Consider the following 16,391-nt stretch of genomic DNA (forward strand, 5'->3'; position numbering starts at 1 on the left):
ACCAATCAACGAGTAGTAATTAGGTAAACTAATCGCACCTAGGAAAATAATATATTAGTGACAACTCCATCCAGCCACCAATATTATTATCACCCCTCGCCATTATAGACCCTTTCCTGGGTACGTTGTTACAATGTTAAAATTAAAACTTTTAATTCAAAAATAAAATTTTGTTAATTATTTTATAACACAATTCGATTTTGATATATCAACACGTAATTTACTTTTCTAAGAGTAAAATAAATTTAAAAATAAATAGATAATATGTATCCCCTTTTTCTATTGTCACATCACTTTATAATATAAAAACAAAGCAAAATTTTAACATATAAACAAAAGAAAAAGTTTGTAATGGCTAATGGCATAACGTAAGAATGGAATATCCAAATTTGTCAAAAATTAACAGTAGAATGTGACTTCAACTAGCCGTGCATACTTGTCTTACATAATGAATATGTTTTTATATACTTTGACACCTTCAAAGTTTACTACTTTTTTTTATATGATAGATATATATAAGGTCACTTTTGTTCTCCTTTCCTCTTGTGTATATGTGTGTGAGATAGAGAATAATAAGTCAATGTACGTTTTTATTCAAATTACTAAAAATGGTAGGTCTTGCACTGTTCAACTCGAAAAATTATACATGGGATCATCCTCTCCATGTGTTCGTATGTCTGTTTTTTTAACGTTAGACATGTGGCAAATTTGTCCTACATTCATTTATATCAAAAGGATCCATTTTCAGTTAAGTAAACAGGCATACTGACATGTGGAGGGGGAGGTCTCCTGTATAATTTCTCATTCAATTCCTCACTAAAGTTGCAAATTAAGTGATTAATATATATTTTTTGTCTTTTCAAAAATTGATTTCTTTGATGTTTTGAAAATTTAATTTTAAAAAGCCCAAATAAGCTATGTTTCTTGCCCACCCTTAATCTCCTGACCTCTTTTCTAATGAAAACCGACGAATTTGAAGACACGAGATGATTCAGAGATGTAAAACAATCGAGTACTTAATTTACTTGAGATTAACTATGATCATCGGTACCGTTCTATAATACTATTTATATTACAATATTATACGTGCCATGAAGTTATAGTTTTCCAGATCCCTTCATGTTATATGCGTGTCTATTTTCTAAAATATAAAACATGTGATGATTGGTTCTGTATTTATTAGCTTTAGAAATATAAATTAGTAAGTCCCATTTAATGCACTATTCATATCTATAAAATAGGCACACGAATAATACAGAGGGACAAATTTCCTGTATAATTTCTCATATACAGAGAGAGAGAGAGAGATTATCAAGAGTTGCACGCATTCATGCCTATACAGCTGGGACTGAGGAATGCATCCATCAAAACCTATCATTAATATTTTCACCACTAAAAGTCTCAATTACTAAGACAAGAAAAGAGAGAATTAAGGCGGTAGGAATGAGGGAGGGAGTTGGGAGGAGCTAATTAAGCACATAGAGTTAATTGGATAGTAATGGCTTTTGAGTAGAAATTAACTATACAACTTGAAGGTAGCTAGCTGCCATACTATCTTAGCAAGGGTGGTAGTTTGTTAGCCCCAGAGTTGGTGGCCCACTTCCAATCCATTTATAGTTTACCTATTAATTCTACTATACACATGTTTAGTCTTCTTCCTTGAATTCTCCCATCCCACTGCCCATCTTTCCAACTTCTCCCACCATATACTTTTTAGGCTAAAACCTCTCTCTCTCTCTCTCTCTCTCTCTCTCTCTCTCTCTCTCTCTCTCTCTCTCTCTCTCTCATACAAGGCTCTTCGTATGAGTCACTTCAATTAAATATTGTACGTGTCATATGTCATATTGAAACTTTTTGAGTGTATTAGACAAATTTAGTAGAATATGTAGTGAATGGCGGACCACCTCAACCTCTATTCCTTCTCACTTAAATATCATTGTTTTAATTTTTATCTCACTAAATCAAAAAAATCAAAATTTAAATTGTGCACATAGGGTTTGACTCCTATTCCATGCATTAGTGCTTAGGAAAAATCAGAGGCTAGGATGATCAAAAGACAAAGGATATCTATGTTTGCTCTGATGAATTAATAAAACTTGAGGGAAAGGAAAAGCATAATGTACTAAACACAAAATGACTAGATATAGGGTGGGCCGAAGAATTTAACCTGATGTATGGCATATAATGGAGAAGTAATATGCGGGTGGGGAGCACTCATATATGAAATATATATTTTGTAAAATTTAAATCGTTTATTAAATTAAAAAATGTAATTGTAATCCTCTATTTTTCATATATAAAAAATAAAATCGGATTTTGATTTGATATATATGAAGGAAAGCAATATCTAATTAATTTGTTTAGAAACTCACTCATGAATTTTGTGATTATGATTTTGATTAACTTGAAATAAGGAAATAATTATTTGTTGTTCACTATATGATTACATTTGATCCACTAAAAAAATGACATGAAAAATTATGACATAAAATTTATATATCTGTTGTCATGGTTTGCGATGTCTTTAACTTATTGGACTCTAATTTATCTCATTTTCGACTTAATGATTTGAATCTCACACAATAATTAACCTAATTATTTAGGCCAAACATTGTTTTCAATTTGGCTTTTGCAACTTTGGTGGCATGCATTTGCCTTGGCCATTTTTAAGCTTTGTGCAAGTAATGAGTATGTTTTCTTTCATATTTTATTTTTAATTATTAATATAAACTAAAAGTTTGACTTTGATTTCCAAAGGTGACCTCTTTGACTTTGACTTTATGTAATATCTTTTCTTTTTTATGCCTATAAACACTTATATTTTGGATAATTTAGCATTAAAAATGTGTACAATTTAAAGTGCCCTTTGGAAATTGTTGTGCTCTTCGTGGATTATGGTAAATCGAGCCAATGGCTTCCAAAACTCTAATGTTAATTATTAGTAATTTTAAATTAAGGATATAAGACAATTATGGGAATTAATTAATAATTATTAGCATGTAAAAAAAAACAAATAATATATATTTTTTATAATGACCCACATAATTTAAGACATATATTTATTGATTAGAATCCTTTCAAATGAAAACAATTCATTAAATACTAACCTACAAATTAATGGTATATTTTGTTTATAAGTAATTCTAAATTAGGCATTTAAATTTTTATTTTAATTTTCATTAAATTTCCACATCATCTCAAGATAAACATTAATAGATGACAGTGCATAAAAATATTTTTAGTAACTTATTTGGAAATTAATTAATCAAATTAAATTGAATAATTAATTTTTTATATAAAAAGAGATAAAAAATTAGAATTTATTTTTGTTTTATTTTAGACAATATAAATTGTACGATATTTTAAAATTTGAAAAATGAAATATTTCTATATTACACAAGTCTCGACAACTATGCTAATAAACATTTAAAAATATGTATATATATATATATATATATATATAATATACTTTCTATACAAATTCAAATTGAGTTTAAAGAAATCAAATCCAATGAGCTTGAACTTTTCATACAATCCAAATTTGACATAACTTCTTTTATATTCACATGTAATTTTTTATTTTTATTTTATTACGTCGGGTTTCCAAGGATCACTGGTTATCAAGCCTAATCAAGACCAATCTCACACTTACGTCAACCGACCCCACAGCCATCACACAGGAGGTTAATCCGGATATGCAACACAAGTGGTAGGAATCGAACCCAAGGTTATACCATCAGGGTGGCTCTTCCCGACCCGACCCTAGGACACCTCTCGCGCCACCATCCACAGGAAACGGTAAGGCGCTTCAACCACTGGCTCCTCGAGGGCATCAACCAGAATCGAACCTAGGGTACCGACGAAGTGGCCCTCCCAAGCATGCCCTTACCACCCGATCATATGCTCAGGGGCTATATTCACATGTAATTAACCATACAATAATGCTTTTTCTCCTTTTAATCATGTTTATATATCAAATTATGTCATGTGTGGAGATTTGAGTTGCTCTATCTTTTTAGATTGAGAAATATTTAAAAGTCATCGTGCTTCACAAAAAATTGAAAACTTACAATTTGTAAAATTAGTGTATAAATCTATTAAAACTACAAAACTATTAAGCTCTATTTGTTTGATCCGTACCTGGCGGTTGGTTTACTTGCTCATTAGTAGCTTGTGAACTAATTTGACATTAAGCTCGTGAACAAACTCGATATTAATCTCATTAAATATTCGATTTTAAATTTTTTACTTCAAAATATATATTTTTATATTAATTATTAATTAATTTAATTAATTTAGTGGTTTTACTTCATTTACTAGTTTAAAACGAGTTTAAATCAAATTAAGTTTAAGCTCGAGTATGAACTTGAGTTTGACTCGTTTATTAATATGAAATTAGGTTTAATTGAATTAAACTTGAATCAAGCTCGAATTATATAAATACTGAATAAACTAAACTCAAACTAAAAACTTTCATTATTGAGGTTGACTCACTTGCAACCCTAGATAAATTATTCTACCTTCATTCACCAAACCGAACAGGGCACACAACATAAGTGGTTTTCAATGGGCTCCACCTAATCCCAAGGGCACCCTGCCTGTATCTTCCTCCTCCCAAGGAACAGATGCCCTTCATTTTGAGGGATGGTAGTAAAGAGAGTGCCATAAAAGCAAGTGCCATAAAAAGCTTTAGGGCAAAAGACAATGCAGTGAGCAAAAAAATTGCGACCCCTTTGGGGACTTACTTTCTTACACGGTTGAGAGGCTTAAATTCAGCAGCAGTTGTTTCCCACTTCCCCCAACCCCCATCAAATGCCCAAACACTGCCTTAAAGACAAGGCTCTCAATGCACTTACCAAACCCAGTTAGAGAGAGAGAATCAAATTATAGAAAGATAAAGAAATACGATATTATTATTATTATTATATATATGCAGAACAATTATTGTATATTTTGGGTTTAGCTGGCGGGGCGGGATTGTAGGAGGTCAAATTATCCGCCGACCACCTTCGCCGGTCGAGCCAGCTGGAACAGGGTCGCACCCGGCCTTTTAGCCGTCGAGCCCATGGTTGTCCGGTGGGTCGCCATGGCGGCGCGGCATAGACCAGAGTCAGTGTCACACCTCCCTCTGTTTTTTCAATGAATTTATGTCAGGGACTGATACAGCCTCTTTATTTTCGCCCTCGCTCGGAGAAAGAAGCGTGTTTCTGTCATCTGTGTTGCAAATCTCTCTCTCTCTCTCTCCCCCCGCCCCCCCTCTCTCTCTTTCTCTATATTTAAAATTATATATTAGTAGATAGAGATTTATTGAATAGATGGATAGATGTAGAAATCCTTGACCAGTCATCACAGCACTCCTCTCCAAAATTATTTTTTTCGCCATTTTTTGTACTGTCACTTTCTTTCTCTTTCGTCAACCGAAGAAACTACAGGGCGGGGGGGAAGGAAGAGAGAGAGAGGGGGGACGGAGTAGGTAGAGATATGGTTGTGATTACGCCAGAAAGAAAAACAAAAGACAAGGAGCAAACATAGCAAGCTATTGCAGATATCTCACCAACAGTTGCTTTGTCAAAACTTGAGATTAAGGTAAGAGGTTTAGAGAGAGAGAGAGAGAGAGAGAGAGAGAGAGAGAGAGGGGAATGCGTTGGTGGGCATTGGGGGAAACCAGTTTTGCTGCGCCTGTTGACATGTTCGTGTGCAGCAGATACATAAGACGAAGAGGACGAAGAAGATGCAGAGATCATTGAATCGGGGGTAGTAGTCATGGTGGATCGGCTAAGAAGCGCAGTACTAGCTTTGACTATTCTGTTCGTGGCGTTTCGCTGCACATTCGAACAGCTGACTTTGCCCATTGAGCGAGCAGCTCTGCTGCAACTGAGATCGTCCTTAGGGTTGCGAAGCAAGGAGTGGCCGAGGAAGGCTGACCCTTGCTCACGCTGGATTGGCGTTCAATGCCGAGATGGTCGAGTTGTTGGGATCAACATTTCTGGGTTCAGGCGAACTCGAGTCGGCGCCCAAAACCCACAATTCTCCGTCGATGCTCTTGCTAATCTCACTCGTTTGGAGTCCTTCAATTCATCGATGTTCGCGCTTCCCGGTTCGATCCCAGACTGGTTCGGCCAGCGGCTCCTGGCTCTCCAAGTGCTTGATCTTCGTTCTTGTTCGCTCATTGGTGCGATTCCTCCTAGTCTGGGAAATTTAACTAATCTTACAACTTTATTCTTATCTGATAATAGCCTTACTGGGATAATTCCTTTGAGTTTGGGTCAATTGTTTCGCCTTTCGGTTCTTGATCTTTCTGCCAATTCGCTCACTGGGTCGATCCCTCCGATGTTTTCGTTTCTTAGGAATCTCTCTTTCGTTGACATTTCGTCGAATTTCTTGCTTGGCCCAATTCCACCGATCATTGGGACTTTATCCAGTCTTCGATTCTTAAATCTTTCCAACAACAGTCTATCTTCACCCGTGCCTCCTCAACTCGGTGACCTTCGTAGTTTGGTTGACCTTGATCTCAGCTCAAATTCTTTGTCCGGGACACTGCCTGCGGACTTAAGAGGGCTTAGGAACTTGCAGAAAATGGTGATTGGGAACAATATTCTTTCGGGGCCGTTGCCAGATAATTTGTTTACTTCGCTTACTCGCCTGCAGTTCATTGCTCTCAGTGGCAATAACATCTCTGGTGTATTCCCTAATATGCTGTGGTCGATGCCCGAATTGCGCTTTCTCGACATCTCGAACAATAACTTCACTGGAAATTTGCCCAATATAAGTTTGGAAACTAATGTCACGGTTGCTGTGTTCAACCTCTCTGGGAATATGTTTTATGGAAATCTCACATTGGTACTTAGTAGGTTCAGTTTTATTGATCTGTCCAAAAATTATTTTGAAGGCAGAGTTTCAGATTATGCACCGACAAATGCATCACTTGATAGGAATTGTCTCCAAAGTGTGTCCAATCAGAGGACTTTGGAGGAATGTGTATCATTCTACGCAGAGAGGGGCCTTACTTTTGATAATTTTGGACGCCAAAATGACACCCAACTGCCTAGGTCAACAGCTCCTGGGAAGAGCCACAAAAAATTGATCATTTTGGTATCTGTGCTGGGGGGAGTCGGATTAATTTTGCTTTTGGTTGTTGTACTGCTATTGTTGTTCATATGCTGCCGTAGGAAGGGTGTTACAAACCAAAGAGGGATTGGTGTGGGTCCAGTTCCTACAAGGGGTAATCCGCCATCTTCTGGTTTACCTATTAACTTTTCGAGTCTAGGAGAATCATTTACGTATCAGCAGTTGATCTTAGCAACGGGTGATTTTAGTGATACAAACCTTATCAAACACGGTCACTCTGGTGATCTTTTCCGAGGTATCCTGGAAAATGGGATCCCTGTTGTCATCAAAAGAATTGATTTGCATTCAGTCGAGAAGGAAGCATACCTTTCAGAGTTGGAGTTTTTTAGTAAGGTTTCACATATAAGATTGGTTCCCCTCCTGGGACACTGCTTGGAGAATGACAGTCTGAAGTTCCTGGTTTACAAACACATGCCAAATGGAGACTTATCAAATTCCTTGTACAGGAAAAACAATTTGGAGGATGATAGTTTACAGTCATTGGATTGGATAACAAGATTGAAAATTGCAATTGGGGCTGCGGAGGGTCTCTCGTATCTACATCACGAGTGTACTCCTCCCCTTGTACACAGGTATTTTGGGACCTCTACTTCCATGTCATTCTTCTCCATTATGATTGCTGTTTTATCATAATGCTTATTTTCTTGTTATTAACTGCTATCTGGTGAAACGTGAACCCTCACATTCAATGATGCTTTTAGTTGATTGATGTTCAACTTACATCTTTTGAAGTCATGTATTTGAGTGCATATTATTCTGAAGCATGATGATTTCTCATAAAATTTTTCTGCCCCAAGTTTTAGCTTCCACCTGAAAGTTCCTCTTTTGACTTCCTGAGAACACATGTGTTGTCTTCTTATTCAATTTGAACTAATTGTTTTGAACTTATTCTCATCTCATGTCCAATGTTCAAGGGTTTGGTTGCTATATTGTACCCAAGTGACTAAAAAAAATTGTGTCCAAAATCTAAAAAGCTGCATAACTCTGTGTTATTTGAATGCCATTTAAGACAATATTTACATAAACTAAAAATTGGGGATTACAGTATGCTTTGAGGAATGACAAGTGCAAAGAAGATGAAAATTGGAAAGATGGAAATAGGGGTTACCAAAAGGGGAAATTGCTGATTATATAATGGTGAATATCAAATGGTAGTTTTATTATGATCATAATAATCAATTTCATTCTTATAGTTGTCGTCGTCGTTGCATTGAAACCTAATCTTAATGACTGGACTAATTGGTTGAGTAGAGAAACTGTGATTGATAAACATGAGATTTGGGTTAGTGAAAAATATTAAGAAAAAGCATGACTTTAGGGTTCATTCATAGAAGCAAGTTCTTTGGAGGAAGTATTTCAGCTGCACAAGAAAAAAAAAATCAAATTGTGAGGAGCAGAATATTTGAATCTGTTGACCACCGACCATTTCCATTGTCCTTTTTTGGAGATTTGCTTTGCCTTAGGCTGAGTGTATCTTGGTGATGGAATGCTGTCGTGAGCTGTATGTTAGATTGTTGTTTGAAACACATCTTATTGATTAGCCTGAAGAGACCTTATTTTGATTACAGATAGCTTATTAATCAGCAGGAACAGATTGACAAAATATATATGAACTATTTTGACTACAGGATTTTCTTTTCCCTTTTCTTTTCTTTCCTTATTTTTTTATTGTTTTTTTTTGGGGTGGGGTGGGGGGGGGGGGTGGGGAGGGAGAGAGAGAGAGAGAGAGCAGTAGGGTTAGAGTTAAATTGTATTTACATTGTCAAAAAGTCAAATTTCATTGCATTTTTCACTAGCTTGCTTTCTAAGCCAAGTGGTGTAAGTGTTTAACATGTGTTTCTTCTGTTTGTTAAAGAGATGTTCAAGCAAGTAGTATACTTCTTGATGATAAATTTGAAGTAAGGCTGGGAAGCCTGAGTGAAGTTTGTGCTCAAGAAGGAGATAGTCATCAAAATGTGATTACCAGGTTTCTGCGGTTGCCACAGTAAGTTTTCCATCATTGTTTCAGTAGTTCATGTTCATTTACTTGCTTGATTTTTGGCAGTCAATTGGTCAACTATACAAAAACACGTGTTTTTCATTTGGCATTCAATTGGTCTATTATATGATAATAATCGTGATAGGTCATTATTTTGCAATGTAATTGCCAATTTATCAACTTACTATTACTATTATCGCTAGCTTTAGTTATCAAATTTTTTGGCTATTGCAAAAAATATCTTAATTGTAACAATAAAGTCTATTTTTCTCCATTATCATCTATTTAATTATTATTTTTGAAAGATCAGAAACTGAGCTGTTCAGCATAAAGAATAAAAATTTTCATTAGTAAGATCTAAAATTTTGAGTGAAACCATAAGTTAATTATTTGGTGTAAGTCATTTTTGTTCCTTTAATTTTAATTATTACAATTAGGGACTTGTACCACTAATTTCATGCAATTATATTTGTAAACCGTTAAGATCTAATTATGTTAGTGAAACTTGCTGAGGCATAAAATGCTTGAGATGGCATTACATGTTGCCTGACTATTAGTTGCTAGAAGCCTAGGCAGCTAGTCTTTGAAAAGAAAAAGAAAAAAACAAGTAGTTTTAGTATTGAAGTGATTATGGTTTATCATTGTTAGTAAAAGAGCATTCAAACATCTCACCAATAACTAGTTTAATGGTTCATGATGGTAGGATTCCATCATACAGTCATGAAATACACTGAGAATAGGGACAAGCTGCCCGAGATGGTGGTTTGCGGCTGGAAATATGAGTATTGTTGACTATTGAAGAAGCAGAGCTTGTTTATTGTGTGCATAGGATCTCTAGAAAGGGAATAAGAAACAGCTACCAAGTGATATCTTGTTATCATAAAATATTTTTTTTTACAAATTATATATACCTTAGCAATTTGATAAAGACCAGTAAAATGTTTTGGATGTCAATTTTAGTTGCATAAATCAGTAAGTATCAACTTCTTAATTGTACTAATTAAACGTATGGAACTAATATATTTCTCGCTTAATTACAGGTACTAACATATAATTTCACTCCTAAATTTCTCCCTCATTATCTGGTTCCCTTCTTTTTGGTTATGTTTTCTGGTTTGTATTTGGTTTTTTTAAGGAATCAGAAACTGAGCCACTCAAGATTGTTCAATTCTTATGTACCATTAAATAAAACCCAGACTAGTAACCTAGTGAAGCCACTAGGCTGGTTGGACCGGATGAGACAACGGGTCAAACTAGTGGTTGAACCAATGATATATGGATAAACAGTCATAATCACCTATAAATAAATTACAGCCAAGATTAACTAAATGCTACAATTTAGACTATTTCTATGCCACTTTTTCTACTACTTTTGAAATTTCTTCAGACTTACTGATGTTATTATAATTATTATTAGTCAAACAAATACTGAGCCATAATTATACTGGATGTACAGTATTTTATATATATATATATATATATATATATAAAACTTATTTGTAGAGCCTTCTGTTATTATTACTAGTCAAAACAAATATTGAGCCATAGTTATACTGGATGTATGGTATTATATGTATATATCTTATTTGTATTGTATTGAAATTAATAATTTGATGTGAACACTTTTTATTTTGTTAAAAAATATTTATTTTGATAAAATTAGTAATTTGATTTTTCTTTTCTATATTTTTCAACTTCAACCTTCTTTTTCTTTTCTAGTTTTTTTCTTGTTCAAGTTATTACTTGTTAGCACTTAATTTAATGACACATTTTTTTGGTTTTAAAGCTTAGTTCATATTTATAAAATATAACTTGCTAGTCTAAATTTAGTAGATTTTTATTACTTTAACAAATAAAAAAATAGTAGAAATTTTTTAATTTATCGTATTATTTATATGCATTATGCACCTAATAGATTAGTGGGCTATATAATGAATATTTTTTACTAGTTAATTTATCAAAATTGTGAAATATGATTGATGAAAAAGTGAAAAAGTAGATATATAATTTTTCTGTCATTAGTGGTTTAGTAGCTGATGGCTTGGTTATTTGTTGTTGTTGTTTGTTTGTCAATAGCAATTTAAAACATATGTAAAATTTGTTCCCCTTGTACAATGTTAGTAAGTTGAAATAAAGGATAAAAAATACACTCTTTTTAAGAAGACTTAAGAAATTAAAACATGCAAATCTACCAATATCTGTGAGATTTCCTGTTCTTGAAAAAATTTCACGGCCGTTATACTCGTTTCCTGTTATGTAACATCTGCTACTCCCATTTTCTGCTACACTGATTATTGTTATGTTATGCTACCCACTAGGCTGCTATGCTAATGCTGCTGCTGCTATTTAGAAAAAAAGCAGAAAACAGGTGGGTCAAACCTGCTGGTCCACTAGTTTGGGCCAAGTCACGCTGAGTTTACCAGTTTTGGCTAGGTTAAATTCAGTTTGATGTTTTGGGGTTGTGACAAAACCTGAAACTGGTGCCATGACCAGTTCCTGTCCTATTGAGTTGGATCGGTTGGTCTGTTTGGGATTTAAAACTTTGATAGTATCATGCAAATTAACTTGGAATGAGATACGAGTAAGGACTTAACAGCCTTCAAATTGTCAGAGGATATTGCCCAAGAAGATCATGTAGATTAGCAGAAAAGGAATTACTTGATTTACCCCAGCTAGTGGGACTTAAGACTTGACTGTTGTTTATTTTCATTGAAGTTTCTAATTTGAAACATTTGACCTAACTCTTCTTCAATGAGTGTGGATCTTTGTATTAGCAAATTGGGAGCTGGTCCTAACTTTTGTTGGATTGGAAACCCAACATGCTCCCTCAGATTAAGCTGAATCCTCTTCAAAAAAATTATGAAATTTGACTGCCAGATCTTCTAATTTGAAACATTTGACCGCATTCTTCCATAATGGGTGTGGATCCTTGAAGTGGCAAATTGTGAGCCAATCCTATCCCTTTGTTGGATTGGCAATCTGATGTGCTCCCTCAGATGAAGCTGAATTTTCTGCAAAACATTTATGAATTTTGATCACAAGATCCCAAATCCTACATTTTGGGTCTTTTGTTGTTAGGGTGAGTTTAACTCCTTATTTTTTGTGTGATGAATTTCTGTTAAAAAGTAAACTGTTGCATAACACATTTGGTAAACAGCTTTTTTAGCATTTTTAGAAACTTCTTACAACTTACAAATTTGGAGCTTTTAAAATCTAAAAGCTAACTTTTTTCTAACAGATTTTTTTCCCCATGGTTATTAGTTTTTTTTTTTTTCCAAATATTATATATTTATCCCTGCATTAATTACATTTCATAAAATGGCATTCCTTTTGGCCATTTTAAGCATTTCAGGCACTACACATAATTTTTTTACCAAACACTCTGGAACATTTTTTTTTCTAACAGCTTCTTTTTTGCAGTGGAACAAACAATTTTACAACCACCACCTAAAACCAGCCCCCCTTTTTAACAATTCCTTTTTAAAAATCGCTTTTCACCAGCCGCATGGGGGCCAAACTAGGCCTTAATGCCTTAGAAGAGAAATGTACAAGCACATGTACTAACTAAATTGAATTAATATTTCGTCTAAGGCTGTAGTACCATAATAGAAGGCACAGTAATATTATAGTAGAAGGCATGTCTTAGATCATGCATATATGGAGACACTGACATTTTTTATTTCTGTAGTTCAAAACTGAGTTTGAGTTAGATTAGGCATGATATTATGTTCTTCAAACTTCTCAGTAATCAACAAAATGCAATAAAATTGACCTCTTTTTTTCTTGAAGCACTTACTATTTTGCATATATAAATGTCTTAAAATTGTTTCAGTGTAGCAGTGATGGTTTTGTTGCATGAGTTTTGCTTATATTAGGTCTCCTGATCTTCTTTTTTAATGACATGCAGGACATCTGAACAAGGCCCTTCTGGTGCGTAAAGTCTATTTTTACTCACTTTTTTTTTGTTTCTTGTCTGCTTATTATCAACTTTTTGGTGGAGTAGCCATGTGCTTCTCTTGAGGTCCATCAAGCTTATCGTACCTTTTTTCTTTTGGATTCTCATCTTATAATGAACTTCAGAGAATTACTAAAATTTACAGTTTATCATTCTGTGCGTGGCCTTTGACCAATCAATATCATTCAAACCACTTACTTGAATTGCATGGGACAAAAATTATCATCAGCGGGAATTCTTCCCTGCTGCAATTGCCCTTTGTCACTGAACTGGAAATTCTGGATCTGTATAAGAGGTGGCTTTGTTCCTACATGTGTTTGTTAATGACTGTAATTGAGCCTATAGTATACTGTATGATTACAATGTCCAATTACCTCTCTGATAAGGCAAGCACAAGACTACCATTAAATAATTTTAAATGTGTTTTGGTATGTAAATTGTGACTGCCCTTGTTAGCCTTGACTGCATCCTCAAGCAAGCAACTACATAAATAGAGTTTGTTTGTTACTTTCCCCATCTCCATTTATTCGAAATGTTCCTACTTCATTGCTCATTGCCAGTTTCTGCCAACACTACTTCCAGTGTGTTCTTTGGGTATATTGTTTGATTCTTTGGCACTAGTGCTCATCAATTAAATAAGGGAAGAGGGTTAATGGGTTTGAGAGCTCTAAGGTGGAAAGTTGCAAGGTGTTAACTATTTAATTTTTGTTTGTTTGGGTGATTTGTAGTTATCCCCAATTTGTATTGTCCCACTGATTTCATATGTCAGCCATATGTGCAGCATGGGACTGGAAAGGGAAGTTGGATGATCTCTGCATACAGTCTCTATTGGCTGAGGTCTGAGGAAAGAAATAAACAATCTCTAAATGGTGTTTAGAAAATTTTCTTGCTCATACATGGTTTTTAAACTTTTTTCCTTGTTTACATGACTCTGGATCCTGAGCTTTTGCCTACCCAATTGAATGAACCTGATTGCTTGCTTGCGTCAGACTAGTTTCTTTTTCATTAACTGGCACCAAAACTTAACAAAGCCATTTTGTAAAGGGTTGTTGCAATCTGATTGATCTCAGGTGGATAGAAAACTAGAAAGAAATGCTTAACATTATTGACATCCTGTATTTTCTAAGTTTCATTTTCCCTTGAAATGGCCAGGTTCACCAACGGCAATATGTGCCTATGATGTTTACTGCTTCGGGAAGGTGCTGCTCGAGTTGGTAACGGGTAAAATGGGCATTAGTGCATCCAGTGATGCCAGTGTGAAGGAATGGTTAGATCAGACGCTACCTTACATCAGTGTATACGACAAAGAACTCGTGACAAAGATTGTGGACCCCTCTCTCATCATAGACGAGGATCTGTTAGAGGAAGTGTGGGCAATGGCCATTGTTGCATGGTCTTGCCTCAATCCCAAGCCTTCAAGGCGGCCTCTCATGAGATACATTGTCAAAGCCTTGGAGAACCCCTTAAAGGTTGTAAGGGAAGAAAATACAGGCTCTGGGAGGCTTAGAACTACTTCTTCTAGAGGCTCTTGGAATGCCGCTCTGTTTGGTAGTTGGCGTCAGAGCTCATTAGATTCAGCTGCCATTCCAGCAACTCCCGGTAATAAAGCAGAAGCAGGGAGCAGCTTAAAACTGCCAGGAACCAACGGTTCTCAGGGTAGCGGCCATAATGGGGGAACTGATCATTCATCCTCCCAGAGACGGCAATCCAGGGAAGTAGCCCCTGAACCATCTGATGTGCATGATGTAGAGTGACTGTGCGAGGACTAGCATACTGGAGGGTTTTATCTTTCTTGATTCTTTCTCAATAATATGGCAGGCTCCCCATTCGTGTGCCCTGCTCATTGGTACCTCGGAGGCCCCTCATGTTTTTGGAGTTTTGGGGGGTTTCAAGCTACTTCTGTTCTTAGTGGGGTTGGGGGTGCGTAAATGGTGCACAGCCCCTTCCAAGGAAAACTTATACTTGAATTTTGAGGGATGGATTATTTCTGCAGTACAGCGGCTTGAAGCTTGCAGGGATGAATGTAGTCCAAGAGAAGTGGTTGGGAGGGGGTTCCAATCATGGTTCAGTAGTGATCTGATTGAGGGCATGTTTTAGGTTACCATTTTTTATTTGTAGTTCATCTTTGCCTCTGGTCCTCTTGCAGAATGTAAATTTTATTGATTTGGGCTTTCTTCTTTTGGTTCTGACTTTCATTTTTTTTTTTAATTCGGGAAAAACGAAGCCAGAAGAAGGATAATACTGTGTTAAGGTTTTAATTTTTTTCCCATATAAATATTCGAAGTTGAAATTATTGAATCCTCCTCCACAGTAACACTATAAAAGAGTTGTGAATATCAGGGCAACATTTTTGAATTAGATTTTAATTTCATTTTGGTTTCTTTCCAGAATGCTCTCTCTCTCTCTCTCTCTCTCTCTCTCTCTCTCTCTCTGAATCAGAATCATTATTTTTGTTGTTCAAAGTTGATGGTGGGTATTGAAAGCCAATTTGAGGACACCATTGATGGATCTGTAGCAGTGGGAGTAGTGTGTGCGAGTCAAATCTGTTGAGAGTAGTCATTTAGTTGGTGGTTCAATTTCCCCTACTTGGTCCCAGAATTAGGCAATATTCATAGGATCCTCTACAGTGGAAATTGCAATGATTTGATTTTGGGAGGACTTTTTACTTACTCATTTAAATATTAAGGCTTGTTGGAATGATTGAGGGCTCCTCCTTCAATCTGATCTGAATTTCCATCATCTTTAAAAGTGAAGAAGATGATTTTATATACACATATACTTGAGAAGATATGGTTTTCATTTAGTGGTCAAAGTTTGGTGTGTTAATATCAACTGTCATACTTGTAATGATTGGTGAACGTCCGCACTGGCTGTAAAAATGAGAAGATTGATTTTATTTTAGACTTTCAGCTTTGTCTATTATTGGTAAGTGGTCAAAGTTTCCTGCATTATTATTGAATGCTTTGGCCCAAAAATGAGAAGAACTCCCAAGAAGTTAACATGAAAGAACAAAGAGGAAAAATGGAATAAAGGTCCCACCGAGATTTGAACTCGGGTTACTGGATTCAGAGTCCAATGTCCTGACCACTAGACCATGGGATCGTGCGCGCTGGTATTTATTTAATATTTTTAAAATGAGGTACTGCATTTACTGATACAACAAAAAGATTAAATTCATGGAATGAGATATGCACAATAATAATAATAAACAAATGCAAGAAATCCTAGATAATAAAAATCTTATTTATAAACTTTTGAAATTCCCAATCTGCAAAATTTACCGACAATTAAATTTACAAATTATAAGCACTGTAATTAAGAGAATATATT

The 16,391-nt window shown here is 35.3% G+C and overlaps 1 protein-coding gene and 1 non-coding gene across 2 annotated transcripts; one reads left to right on the forward strand and one right to left on the reverse strand.

Moving 5' to 3' along the window:
• The first annotated feature begins 4,890 nt into the window (after positions 1-4,890).
• On the forward strand, positions 4,891-15,447 carry LOC131156215 (probable LRR receptor-like serine/threonine-protein kinase At2g16250). The gene is made up of 4 exons (XM_058109728.1): positions 4,891-7,700; positions 8,984-9,112; positions 13,014-13,036; positions 14,214-15,447. The coding sequence occupies exons 1-4, from the start codon at positions 5,764-5,766 to the stop codon at positions 14,813-14,815; spliced, it is 2,691 nt and encodes an 896-aa protein (XP_057965711.1). The 5' UTR covers positions 4,891-5,763; the 3' UTR covers positions 14,816-15,447.
• A 644-nt stretch (positions 15,448-16,091) lies between these two features.
• TRNAQ-CUG (transfer RNA glutamine (anticodon CUG)) lies at positions 16,092-16,163 on the reverse strand. The gene has a single exon. It is a non-coding gene; the product is annotated as a tRNA-Gln (tRNA).
• Positions 16,164-16,391: the final 228 nt, after the last annotated feature.

The sequence above is a fragment of the Malania oleifera genome, chromosome 5 (assembly GCF_029873635.1).
Source record: "Malania oleifera isolate guangnan ecotype guangnan chromosome 5, ASM2987363v1, whole genome shotgun sequence".
NCBI lineage: Eukaryota > Viridiplantae > Streptophyta > Magnoliopsida > Santalales > Ximeniaceae > Malania > Malania oleifera.

Excerpts from the sequence above, each read along its gene's own strand:
- LOC131156215 (XM_058109728.1), top strand. The coding sequence starts at position 5,764 with ATGGTGGATCGGCTAAGAAGCGCAGTACTAGCTTTGACTATTCTGTTC. Across the intron at positions 9,113-13,013 it reads AGGTTTCTGCGGTTGCCACA|GACATCTGAACAAGGCCCTT; the intron begins GTAAGTTTTCCA and ends AATGACATGCAG. Across the intron at positions 13,037-14,213 it reads ATCTGAACAAGGCCCTTCTG|GTTCACCAACGGCAATATGT; the intron begins GTGCGTAAAGTC and ends TGAAATGGCCAG.